This window comes from Branchiostoma lanceolatum, chromosome 10, assembly GCF_035083965.1.
Source record: "Branchiostoma lanceolatum isolate klBraLanc5 chromosome 10, klBraLanc5.hap2, whole genome shotgun sequence".
NCBI lineage: Eukaryota > Metazoa > Chordata > Leptocardii > Amphioxiformes > Branchiostomatidae > Branchiostoma > Branchiostoma lanceolatum.
The window spans coordinates 19,171,564-19,185,491 of NC_089731.1; the positions used below are offsets into that span (position 1 = coordinate 19,171,564).

General features: G+C 38.4%; 2 protein-coding genes across 4 annotated transcripts in view; one reads left to right on the forward strand and one right to left on the reverse strand.

Moving 5' to 3' along the window:
• The first annotated feature begins 108 nt into the window (after positions 1–108).
• Positions 109–4,327, forward strand: LOC136443265 (large ribosomal subunit protein eL22-like). Its single transcript, XM_066440435.1, has 4 exons — positions 109–237; positions 1,256–1,378; positions 2,888–3,009; positions 4,088–4,327. Exons 1-4 carry the CDS (start codon positions 229–231, stop codon positions 4,230–4,232), a joined length of 399 nt encoding a protein of 132 aa, XP_066296532.1. The 5' UTR covers positions 109–228; the 3' UTR covers positions 4,233–4,327.
• Positions 4,328–7,141: 2,814 nt separating this feature from the next.
• LOC136443262 (neuralized-like protein 4) overlaps positions 7,142–13,928 on the reverse strand; it is a 131,740-nt gene continuing 124,953 nt past the window's right edge. For all 3 annotated transcript variants that reach the window (XM_066440429.1, XM_066440428.1, XM_066440426.1), the window contains 2 exons: positions 9,684–9,834; positions 7,142–9,303 (listed from right to left, as the gene is read on the reverse strand). In XM_066440429.1, coding sequence (XP_066296526.1) covers positions 9,099–9,303; positions 9,684–9,834 — 356 coding nt within the window. In that variant the 3' untranslated portion in view covers positions 7,142–9,098. The remainder of the gene's footprint in view (positions 9,304–9,683; positions 9,835–13,928) is intronic.

Below are 13,928 nucleotides of genomic sequence, written 5' to 3' on the forward strand. Positions count from 1 at the left end.
AATTCTTAAAAATAAAATTATCAATTGTTGAAAATTTACATTATCAGCCAAAACAGCTTACATTTTTATTCTTAACTTAAGGAAGATAAAAAATTGGCCTACATTTTCTGTCTGAATCATTTATTGGTAAAATTATATTTTCGAATATCTTCGGCATCCCTTCGGTAGTTTCCGGTCACAAGGTCACCCCCCGCGAAGCCACGTTCGGTCTCTCTCCCACTGCCCATCATGGCGCCCGTAAGTGAATTTTTGTACTCGGCCAAAAAACGGAACATTTTGTCGTTTTATACAACCAACCAAAAATTTAAGATAGAAAAAATGTGCCTGATATGATAATGAAGCGATATACGGTAGATCTGGATGGATTTTTTTTCAGAAAATGAAAAATTTAAGCTAGACTTTCAACATTTTTACCTCAACATTTTTTTCGAGCATGTGGCGTGCTAAGGCCTGCCCAAATTTTCCTAATTCAGGCTCCTTAAATTCCCATATATGCCACATTTTAGACCTCTATACTTTCTTAACCTCCGCAGAAATGTTCAATATTAATATTCATGTCATTATGGTACACTTGATTCCACATACGTTTTCATTTTCTGACGATAATTGCGTAATTTTCCTGCGCCCCCCTCCCACATGGCTTCAGTGTAGAACATTAGTACAACATGCAGAACTGGATCTTCTTGGACTTCTTTAGACACAGAAGTCACGGAAACAGAAGAACTTGTTAACATTTAAAGTTGGTTGTGCTGGGCGAGACTTGTTTCAAAAGGCTACATACCGTAAATTTATTCAAGTTCTCCCGAACTTAATTTCGCAACTGGAGGGAAAAGGTCTCGTTGCTGTTACTCTTCACTATAGTGTGAATACTCTAAGAGCCCTGTCTAAAAATGATTTGGCATAAAAAGTGTGTGTTTAGGTGGATAATGAATTCATTTTCATTGCCTCCACCTGATATAGAAAGGTTGTTTACTACTGACATGACTAGGTAGGAAAATTTCGGCATCCAAGCAAAGAGAGCAATTGGCCGTTCCAAAAAATAAATGAGGAGAGGGGGTTGACGACCTGGGACAGGATCTCACACAGTCACAGTGAGTGAGATGAGTTCAGCTAGAGGTCACAGCGAAAACTACAAATATGAAACCACCACAAATATTTCACAGTTTACAGAAGTAGAGGATATGTCTGTATCTTCCTTTTTTAAATCTACCTTTTGACATAACGTTTGACAACTCTTGTTGTACTGTCTGTACAGGCCAAAGTGAAGACGATGGCAGCCAAAGCAGGTACCAAAGGCAAGAAGAAGAAGATGTTGCTGAAGTTCACAATCGACTGCACACATCCCGTGGAGGATGGCATCATGGATGCATCCAACTTTGTAAGATACTTACAAAACTTTTTGAAATGTTTATCAGTCAAATTATTTTTGTTATAAAGTTGCGCTGTTGCAGGCCTATCAGAAGGAGAAAGTGGCCATTAATAGACATTATTACAAAGTTTTCATAGTCATAGTCAAGTGAATCACTGATGATCATGTGTATGTTAGTTCATTTATTCAGTGGAGTAAGACTATTTAAGTAAATTATAGTTTATAGCATTGTATTCATGAGCAATCCAGGGCTGTCTCCAAGACCCAGCCCTCCATCCCAGGGTGGAAATTAGGTTGTTGGGATGGACAAAAATTTCACCCCGTCCTTCCAAAAAATCTGAACTTCATAACATGAAACTGATGAAAGTGTATTTCCCTAAGCTTGAAAAGAGATTTAAGAGCCAATGTCTGTAAGGATCAAACAATAGTGATCACGGTCAAAAAAATTGATTCTGCTTATATTTTGCACAGAGATAGTACTTGGCCCACAATCCCTGAAAATATCTTTCTTCCCGCTCAACACTCATATTTGCCATGGTAAAAATAAACTACACAAATATCTTAGTTTGTCAGATTTTGTATTTCAAAGTTAGGAAAGATCTCATATTTTCTGAAATCACGAAAAATGACCTACTTCTGGTATCAACCACAGGGTATCACAACAAGAACCCAAACTTTGCAAGCAATCGTTTTGTAGCTATTATATGTATCTATATGTTGTATAAATTTCAAGCAGGAAAATTTTACGGCTTGAGACTCATAGCGTGTCAAAGTTAGGCAAAAATCAATGTTTTTTGTAGCCTTAAAACGTATTGTTTTGAGGATGCCCAAGCACTCAAAATAAATTTGTACATCAATATCACACCATGTTTCTAGAAGTAAATTTAAAAGCTTTGGTTTAAATAGTTTTTTGCTATTTTAACGCATTTGGGAGTGAGCGTGCTCAAAACTTTGCCAATTTCCATGTTGTCACCAAACAAAAATCTGTCAAAATGGCCCCAAAACTTGATTTGGCTGTTGCCATGGCTATGATGGGTGTTGAGAGGAAAGAAAGCTATTTTCAGGGGTTGTGGGCCAACTACTATCTCTGTGCAAAAATAAGCCAAATCAGTTTTTTGACCGTGAGCACTATTGTTTGATCCTTACAGACATTGGCTCTTAATTAACAGCAAACATTAACAACACCGGCTCCCAAACAATGAATGGGATGGAAAAAAATTCAAGAGACAGCCCTGGAGCAACATGATGTGCCAGAAAATATTGACAATTTGACAAAGTAAGTTGATTTGAAAACTTTTTCAAAACTTTATCCAGTTGCTTGAGTAATTATTTTTGGCGTGATTTGATTGATGCATACATGTGTATATCTAGAAATTTGCTTGTACTAATTGTTATCCGTTGTGATTAGGGTTCCCTTCCCTAGTCAGGATTAGGGTCCCCTTCCCTAATCCAAGGGATTAGGGCCACCTTCCCTAATCTTTACCCACTATGTCCCGCTTCCTTCCAATGGTGCAACAGGAGTCGTTCCTGCACGACCGCATCAAGGTCCAGGGGAAGACCGGCAACCTCGGCACTCAGGTCTCCATTGAACGCAACAAGAGCAAGATCTCCGTTCAGTCAGAAATCCCCTTCTCCAAAAGGTGTGTGCTCGTGTTGGTGTGCCTTTGTGTTTATATGAACTCGATATCAAGTATAACTTCTGAAAGGACAGAATCTGGAATGATGTCAAAATGGAAATCATAATCAGATCAATCAATGAAAATTTCACTGCCGCATGGAAATTTAGCAAGCTAGTTAGAAAGATTCACACAAGAGACAAGACTAAACAGCATTTACTACTAGTACTAGATGATTATCCTGCTGATATAATCCTGTAAAATTCCGAGAATTGCGGGAGCACATTTTTACAAAGTAACATTTCTGTGGATTAAGATTCCTACAATATAGCATTTCATTAGGACTCCAAGAATTCCTGGCATTTTCATTGGGACTGGAGTTCCATAGGAATTCCTAAGCTAAAATCCCAGAGGACAGTCCTGGGCATTCGCGTTCTTGAGATCTACCCGTTAATCCTAGACATTAGGGCAGGAAACATAAGGATGTTGTTTCATTGTGAGTGCTGTGTCTGTTGGTAAGTGGACTAAGTTGTTAGAATTTGTGTTAGGATTTGTGTAGATGTTGCCTTACATGGTGCAGAGTAGAATAGTCATAGAGGTGTATGGTGGAAACCCAATCAGTGGCGTGTTTTTAGTTGTCAGGCTGTGATGAAATCAATGTTCGTTCTGTTGGCGGGGTATGGTAGAATGTAGTTGTGCTGTTGTTGTCTGTGTGTGTTTTGTATTTGCCCAACAGAACAGGTAATCATCAGCCCTTTTCGATAGAAATCCCGTATGAATAGCACCACCTGTCCTATCAGTGCCCTCAGCAGGGTAGTAAGAGTAAAAATTAGATCAACAACAACCGTCGCCATGGCAATGTCTTTTTACCATTGCCAATCTTGTTTGTCTTTATTTTGCATTTGTTTGTTTTGATTGAGGTGGGCGGGGCTATGGGGGTCAGTCCATTTGGTACTTCAACATATTGCTTGGTCATAGATTCTTAACTTCATCAATCCATCTTGTGGTTAATGATGCAGAAATTGTAAACTATGATAGAGGCTCTGTACAAAGCATTGAATTCATGCCAGTCTTACAATGTTTATGTTCTGTTAATGTACAGGTATCTCAAGTACTTGACAAAGAAGTACCTGAAGAAGAACAACCTGCGTGACTGGTTGAGGGTGGTGGCGAGCACCAAGGAGCAGTACGAGCTGCGGTACTTCCAGATCAACCAGGATGAGGAGGAGGAGGAAGACGAGGACTGAGTACCTCGCTTCTGCGCAATGGGTACACATGATGAGATATGCCATTGCTGATACATTGTACATCCTCTGAGAGATATTAAATATGTCTCCATATACTTGTGATGCTTCTTGTGATTTTTGTTTGTTTCTACATTCTAAGAGAGAGAAGGTACATTACTACACATATGTTGATGTTCATGTGGCCTGTTACTAAGGCTAATTAATCCCTGTTTGACTGGATCAAGTTTGGTCTTGTACTCAATTTACAAAACTGATGTGTGATGGGTTTCCTGGTTATTCAAACAATTCAAATCAATTAGCACCTATGAGCATTTTTCGCACAATCTTTTAAGAAATTTTCAATTGTATGCTAGGGGACACTCAGTTGGAAAGACCTTGGATAAAAGTTTACAAGTGCAGCAGGTGTATGTCTGTGTTTTATCTCCTAGATACCCTTCCCAAGTATATATCTTTGTGCAAACAAGTACCGTAGTGAGAACTAGAGTTCCACGACCTCATACCTTCGCCAAATGATTTTCACCTTTCTGACTCTGTATGAATCATGAGTGTTTCTCATCAATTACCAATCATACCAGTTGATCATCGCCCAAATAACAGAAGTTGTCCGAACTATGCACTAAACAAAGAAGGTTATGCTAACATGTATAATCATTTATTAGCATAATTTATTCAAGGATGTTCACATTCACACAACTTCAAAATTGCCATCATTTACCAGTATGGAATTATAGTTTTCTCATTGATTATGCAAATTAGGTCCTAATTTGCATATTTTCTATCTATCCACATTCCTCTCTTCTTCAGTTACAAATGTCAAATATTTGAATAGTCATCATGGAACACAGCGGGTTTTTGAAATTCTCCACTAATCATGCGAATTGAAACCTGATTTGCATAATTATCGTCTTATCATGCAAATCATCACTTAAGCTATCTACAATTACAAACCAAAACTCATAATGATTCGTCAAGTCGGAAACACAAACAGACACACCCAAAACTATATCCCCATTTTTCATGGAGATAACAATAAAAGTTAACATCCGTAAATATCTCATGACGCTGGAGAACAGCTTATCGATCATTGTCTAAATTTTCATGTTCGTTTGTCTTCATTTAGTATTCTTTATTCAACCAACACCAACCAGTTACTGATAGCAAGGACATTATATAGAATGTCCTTGCTGATAGTAAGAGGCATCGTCAAAAGGTGTTTTCCGTTACAATTAACTAAAAAAAAAGGCCAGGTGTGGAATTTACGATGTCCTGTTCATAAAACAAAGGTGTTGTATATATCAATTGGATGTTTAAAAAGAGAAAAAGAAAACAGTCCATTCACCGAGTCTCGATCCCATGACCTTGTGATCATTTCGAAGCGAATATATCAATATAGTTATCAATATATGCAAGCAACTGGATAAGAGCTTCAATCTCATCCATTTGCTTGAGTACTTATTTTTGGCGTACATAGTACCTGGGTGTCTAACATTCATAAACGTGGTCATTGTTTATTTTCAATGAATCACAAAAGTAAAGAAAGTAAGATGTCCAGCTGCATTTCTTACACTGCTTTCAGCACTTCAGCACTGGTTAGAAAGACGTTCCAGTGCTGAAAACACTTAAGCACTCGTTTTCCAGTGCTGAGTTTTTTTCAGCACTCGTTTTCAATGCTGACTTGTCCCCGAGCACTGGTAAATCCAGTGCTGAAGGCGTGGCTTTTGTACATCAGCACTCGGTTCCAGTGCTGACGGCGGTTTCAGCACTGGGCAACCAGTGCTGAATGGCATATGACATGACCCACCGCCTCTCCGTCGTGTTTTCAGCACTGGTAACCGAGTGCTGAGCTCCACTCAGCACTGGCAAACGAGTGCTCAAACAAGTTTCAGCACTAGAATTCCAGTGCTGAAAGAGCTTCAGCACTGGAACATAGCCACTTAGCACTGGAAAACGAGTGCTGAACTTTCTTTAGCACTGGAAAACGAGTGCTGAGCTTTCTTCAGCACTGGAAAACCAGTGCTAAGGCCGATTCGCCCGTTGATTCAGCACTGGAATACCAGTGCTGAAGGCGTGGTTTTCGTAGACTTGCTTCAGCAATGTCATGGACCATAGAACAACATACCTTGAAATGATCAAGGGACATCAAGCTATCATTCTATAATAGTGGACTAAATATATAAAGGGTGTGCTACGTTTGTCAATTTCTAGGCCTCTTCTGAGAATCTCCTCCTGGACTATTAAAGTTGAAAACGGCTTCAGAAGGCTCTAAATACACCTTTTAGCCAAAATAAACGGGCCCTAATTTTTTTTATACAAAGTTGAGGATTTCGGCTGGAAATTATGTAAAACAACTTGATAACGTATTCAAGCGCTAAAACTACCAGATTGAGCAAAAATAAAAGGCCTCAGAAGGCTCTAAAACTGACCCGATTTTTTGTGTGTGTCCATTTCACTGTGTCATAATATTCCAACCTGTGGCTCATATTTTAATAAAATTGCAAGGTGGTTCCTTATGTGCAATCGAGTTGCATTAGATAAGGAAAGAAATCATGGTTCTAGGTTGACATGTTTTATAGCTGATTGGTGAATGTGTCACCGTTTTTAATCATATAAAATTTACTGTACAACTGAAAGGAGCTTCTCGCATTTTTCCTGCTATTGAATCTATTTTTCTTGACTGTTGATGGCACAGTCTGAGCATTTTATCTTTAACGTTTTTGAACTTTTCAAAATCTAGCCTTTTTGATTTTTCATGCTTTTAGCTCTGTAGCATACATGCAAATGTTGGTTATCAGCACAGGAGACCTTTCAAAGTTTTATCCCAATAATATTTGCTATCCTCTGCAGTTATAAATAAGTACATTTGTATATCACTAAAATAAGCAACAGAACATTGATCAGAGAAATATGGGTTCATGGGGATTCATAACTTTAATGACATCCTTGTGTCAACAGTATGATAAATTGTACATGTAGCAGCACATTGGCTTTACAACAGATAATCTACATAAAACTGAAATCTGCAGCTGATAGAGATCACAAATTACCTAATCTAACAGCTTCAGTCTGTATCAAACAGTCAGAGATTCTCTAAAACAAAAATTTGTATTACATGATTAATGAAATGTGTTTTGTTGACCCTAATGGTCATCATGGAGGAATGATTATAATCTGTAAGGGTTCATATCCAAGTAGCATTATCATATCAATTGCTACTTTATGAATATGCTTGGGCCTTTTATGTTTGATTGACATATAGTTAGGCTAGTTTGATTGGCAGAAGGTACCAATATAGCTTTAATTTTAAAGCTCCCTTTTCACACTGCCCTTGACGTTCTGTAGAAATGCCTTAGTTAATTTTAGTATTCGAGTCCATTCCAAGTCACCATGAGGGCTGTTATGGTCATAATTTAGAAATATTTTCAATTGATTGTAATTATTGATGTAAGAGATTTGATACTTTTGAAATATTTTGAATGTGATTTCAACTTTATAAATATTTCCCCGGTTTTCTAAAAACTTCATGATGTGGAATATGATATTTCCAATTTTGTTTCGTTTCATTTCCAGGCATCCTCATTTGAGGTGAAGAATGATGCTTTTTCAAGTAGCTTGTGGTAGTGCAATGCGGCTTCGCTACGGCTCGGGGTTTTGGCCAAGCACACCGGGTCATCCCTACTCTTTTTGATAAGTGTGTTGGGTTCTTTTACGTGCAGAGGTTTGACGCTTGAGGCTAATGCCTGAAGCTCCCTCATACACAGGGCCGCTGGCTTTACGTCACCATCCGAAATGACGAATGCAATCCCTTACAACATGTCCGATATGGAGTCGACCCCTAGGATCGAACTCGGGCCCTAGGATCCACGGAATTCGATCCAGATGGCAAAGTAGCGGGGTTGCGTTACCACTTGCACCACTGGGACACGTCAATAGTTGCTAAATAATGGTAACAGCATTCTACCATTATTTACCACTTTCAACCATTTCTTACCATTTTTACCATTATTTGTAAAATGGGTCAGAGGGCTGGAAGGAAAGCAATTCACACATCCTTGCAAAGTATTGGGAAGAATGCCTTCCACAAAGGGCCAACCAGTGTCCTGCATTGAAATCTACAGATATACAAAAGCAGGCAGAAGGGCCGGATTAGCACCTACTTTTATGGGGGCAATCACCAGTCAACCATTATTTACCATTTTCTGTTAATATTTCTAAAAGTGAAAGAATCACATAGATGTCTAAAAATTATTCTAAATAAAGATATTTTTTGCAGTCACTTTCAAAATATTTCTAAATTATCTAACTGAATTCAAATAAATTCATATTGTTATATTCAATCTTTTAGAAAAATTAAGAACTATTGTCACTCAGATATTCTTTTATTAGAAATAGTTCAAAATGATTACGAATATTATTAAAAAACCCTCTTGGTGACTTGGAATGGACTCTACATGTGAATTGTAAGAGAACAACACTTGGTGTAACTAAAATAGAAAGACTGCTCAATATGCATAAAATCTCTAGAATCATTGGTCGGTGACATTTGTGCAGCTTTTGTACAAAAGCACCTTTCATTACAGTTGCTAGAAACAAGTGACTTCAAACTAATATAAGGGGATGAATTCTTTCACCCAGCATTTCTGTAAGAGACAGCATAGCCTGGGGAAGGCTAGAGAAGATTTGAGAAAATTTAGTGATATGACAACCGTAATAAAATAAAAAATATTAAGATATTGATACATGTAGGCAGGTTGCAGCCAGGGGCATGGCCCTTTTAGCGGAACTCATGTAGAAGACGTTAATGTCCCCAAATACAAAATGTATATTGTACTTTCTAATTGACCTTTGGATGTGATGAAATCTATTGAGTTATTCTATCTTTATTAAGAGTCCATACAAGACTGTGGCTCCTCGCTCCTTTGTGAACCATTCGATTTCATTGTTGTCGAACTTTGGATCGATGGGTTCATTGGCACCGATGGTTTGAGGCCCAGTCTGATAGCAGCCGGGACGGATGCACACCTGGAATGCCACCCTGGCATAATGGACTGTCTTTGTCTTTGGATCAGTGAATCTAAGGCAGAAAATTATTTGATTAATTTGTGCCTAATGAGATTATGTTATCATTAACATATAGCTTTGTGTTACTTTGAAGTAGGATTCTGATACATTTTGATTACATTTAATTTTAATAAGTTGTGTTGATATCCTATGGCTGTTAAGAAGCCCTTGCATAATGTACATGCTTCGTGCATATAAATGCGGTCCCAATTGTATCAAAAGTTATTTTCATGCATCAGACTTTTAGTTACAGAATATACCTGGAGAGAGTTTGAAATTGCTTGTGCATACTAAGCAGAAGCAAGGACATTATATCCTGTATAATGTCCTTGGCAGAAGCAAGTCAAGATTACTTATTTGTGACAGATAAGAATGGAGAGAACATAAACATACTTGTATCGCCGAGCATATGCATCATGTCCAGCATACTTCACGGTGGGGGAAAGGAAAATCTGGGTGACGTCAGGAGTCTGTGGTTTGTTCTCATCATTTAAGTGCCCCTCCATCTCTGGCAGTGGAAATCTACCAGTCATCATTATGTCTCCTGGAATAAATGTTTTGATCATTTTCCATGATACAATAAAGGCACAATTGAAAAGAAAAGTATTATTTTGAGTCATAATTGTTCCAAACGTTATATTTGACAACAACTGTTACAAAACAAACAAGTTAGAGTTCGGAGACCACAACCACCATGAAATATTTTGAGCCTTTGTAGCTTCATGGCTTTGTCTCATTGATATTACAAATAAGGCTGTAATCAGCATAATCTAAAGGATGGACTTCTCTACCAAAACATATACGTATATTGTATGTGTAAAAGTCCAAGCCTTTGACAGAACACATCATGACTTGCACATTTACATAATCTATGAAAAATGATGTACACCTTAAACTAACTTACACATGTCACGAGTATGTAATTCCCACCATATACTACAAAGGAATTATGGCACTTTTGCATTAATGTATGTTTTCCTCATTAGATATGCAAACTAAGTCCTCATCTGCATAATTTGGATTTCATTGTGTACATTTTTGCCTAAGCTACCTGCATAGCAAATATCATGGAAATCCGCCGTTCCTTTGAAACGTTATCCTCCTTGAAAGATTTTGACAAAAAGCACCTGCAGATCAAGCTGCTTTAAGGGGCCAAAACCTAAATCACTTCTTCCTTACATCAAAGGCTATTTACCACCAAAAAGACCGTATCACCCCCAGGACAAAAGATACAAAAACTAGAAGTTTTGCTGCAGTACCAAGGTCACATACCATGTGGCCCAATATCGACCTTGACCATTATCTTCCCAAGCCCTACCCTCATACAGAATATTGTAATCCATCCAGAGGTTCTTGAGTTATATTGACCACAAAATACGGAAACACACACACAAAGACGGACAAGTCAAAAACTATACCTCCATTGTTCATGTCGGTAGTGAAGCACATGCAAGACAGATAAAGGTATTGTGTTTTAGTGGGCAAAACTTGTTACATGTGTACATTATATGTTATAAAGCCTGAAAAACAATCAGATTCATTGGCTGCTTAACCAGCACTCCCCAAAAAGAGAGGAATATGTAATTGGCATCTTGGGCCAGCTATGCATCAACTTAATCTTGGGACTGATCTATAAATATTGTACACTGCAGTGCACTGTAGGCTTATAAAATATTTATCTTAGGTCCCAAAAATAGATCAGCTCATTTTTCAGGCACACCTACCTAATCTGTTAGGAAAATAATGATTTCCAAAATATAACCATTTTATTATGTCTTCATGCATTCATTACATATTGTACGCAGGCGTAACATACATTACCGATAATGTATGTTACAACACTTACACTTTGGCTGTTTTCTCGAAAGGATTCATTACTGGCTACTGTTTATGTACAAGAGGACGTATGTAGGGACATTTAGAAACTGTACAGCTTTCTTACACCAGGTTGAGTAAATAACGTAGAAAGCATCAATCAATGGCAACTTATGTAACATTCTTTACTGTAAAACATGGCTAGTTGGCCTCACCTACCAAACAATCAATCTAGGAACTTAATTGGTGTGTTTTCGGCTGCTATTTGAATTCTGATGATGATGAATGGTTTATTGAAAATGTAAATCGCTCGCAGCCTATTGGCTGAATGGCTGATTCATTACAATTCTAAAAATTCGTTCTAAAATAAAACCCAACATTATTATAACATTATCATAAAAGACTGTGATACACATGACTATACATGCATAGATAACATCTAAAATATGGTATATACTACATAACACAAACATATAAATGTACTTTAAAGGAATTATCATGAGCATTATCATCAGGCTGGACAGCTGTAGACTATTTGGATGCACTATATATATATAGGGTATAGGAGAGTCAGTCTGTCCTGCATTTGATTGGTCTATATTTGTCTCTGTATCTGGTGTTTCTATTGTAATAGTCCGATCCCTTTGGTGGCAGCATTGACGGTATATGCGCTTCTAAGTGAGTCCCTAAGTGAGTCCTCGTATGGAGGCCTGGCGAACCTCCATCTCGTATCAGCTATACAGTGATTTACACCATTCACCCGGATGGGAGAACTGGCGCATCCCCGTCTTGTATGACAGCCAATGAAAGGGTATGTCACCCCGTAATATATAACCCTCTCATCGAGAAAGCACGTTGACTGATGATGATGAAGTGAGTCCCAAACTTCAGACACAATTTCTGCCTGTGGCCTGAGAGCAACGGAAGGTCTAAGCCTTTCCTGGCTTGTTCATAGCTAGTGAATCGCCTTCCAAGTATTGTCCGAACTGTCTCCGTTGTACTGCTTTGATTTTCTTCAACCGTGCACAGGTGATCCCTGGATGCCAAACTGGTGTGCAGTATTCTAATCATCATCATCAAGTATTCTAATACTGGTTGTACAAAGGATGTATATATGGTGGACTGGTGGTCTTTGGGGGGAAGATTGAAATGTTTAAGTTTCCGTAAGAAGAGGCATCTGTTAGCTTTCCCTGTCATTCTGGTGAGTGTGTCTCCAATCTTAATTCTCTCTGGAGCCACACTCACAAAAGACACCTGACTGGCACAACCTCAAGGGAGGACCCATTTATGGTGAGTGTTGGTGGTGGGGGCGGACATTTCATGAAGCAAAAAGTGATGACCTTGCACCTGGGGGTTAAGTGACATATGGTTGTTCCGACACCACCCAGTGAACTTGTTCTGAATTGGATTGAGGTAGTGCCGCGACTCTATCACAGACAGATCATGAATATATTTCCAGTGATGAATCAGTGCTTCCCTCATGGCATCATTGAACACTACGAGAAAAATTAACCAACTACGAAGAAAGTCAGTACTTCCTAGTCTGAGAGATGAGCTCTGTAGTGAACCCTTTGCCACCACTAGGTTAGAAAGTCGAGACTCACTGGATTAGACTCCCCCTCACTCCAAGTTGTTACAACTTCTGAATGGCCTGATGAATGTATGGTCTATCCTATCGAAGGCTTTCGAAAAGTCTGTCATAACCATTGCAATTGTTCTTGGCCTTTTCAAATTCCCTGCAGAGAAAATCTATCAGGCTGACCAGATACAGTGCTGTAGAGAGACAACCAAACTGCTGTTGGTCTAGTGATGTACCTATGTCCTGTAAAATCCATTTAGAGATGAAGGATACCGCTACCTTGGCGAGTTGAGAAGTCAGAGAAACTAAGTATGTCAACTGAAGGGGGATGTGACTTGGGTAAGGCCACTACTGTGGCATCTTTCCATACTTGTGGGAAGTAACCTTCCTTGAAGGATGCATTCATAATGTCTGTTACCGGATAACTTATTTCACATGCAAATTCTTTCTTTCTTCATGTCTTCTCAGGCAACAGCTGTTTTCAGGATGAGTCCCACCTGTGGCTATTTCTTCCAAGCCATCAACCCATGGTAATCTTGTGGTACATCTTTTGTAAAACATAATGGAAAACAAGAGTCCGTAGGAGTCACAATTCTCTGTGAAGTATTTATAGTGTGTACATTGTGGGTGAGGTGTTTGTTAATTTCCTTTGCAAGTGACCTGCTCAGTTTTAAGATAGATGCATGAAATGGATCTTGATGTAAGGTGTGAAATCACAAACAATTACTATCCAGGTTTATTCTGTTGTATTTGGCGATTTATTGTGTAGGGATGGGCCATTATACTGGATAATCGTTAATGATGGCCCCAGATTTTAATGTCCATTTTATGTCATCTTTATCAGGAAGCACTATTTCTCGATTAGAACCGCCAGTCCTATATCATCTTGTGACACTTTAGTACCTATACAGCTAGCAAAGGAATCGTGGGTTGTATGTATGGCCGGAGCCAGGTGTGAAAAGTGCATTTTTTGATAAGCGGTAATTAAAGAATGAAAAGTATTACTAACCCACACAAATTGCATCTCTGCACAGTCCAAGTAGTGTTTTATAGCAAGTAAAGAAAAAGTGTTTATTCATCTTTTTCTTTCAATACAGGAGAGGTCAACCTGCTGAAAAGTACGTTTTTACAGCATGGCACAGATAGGATCTAGAAATTCCGGGAAAAGTCACAAATTTAGATCTAGATGGTTCCATTATTTTGAAGATTATCAACGAACCATTCAGCCTTACTAAAATGTTTCA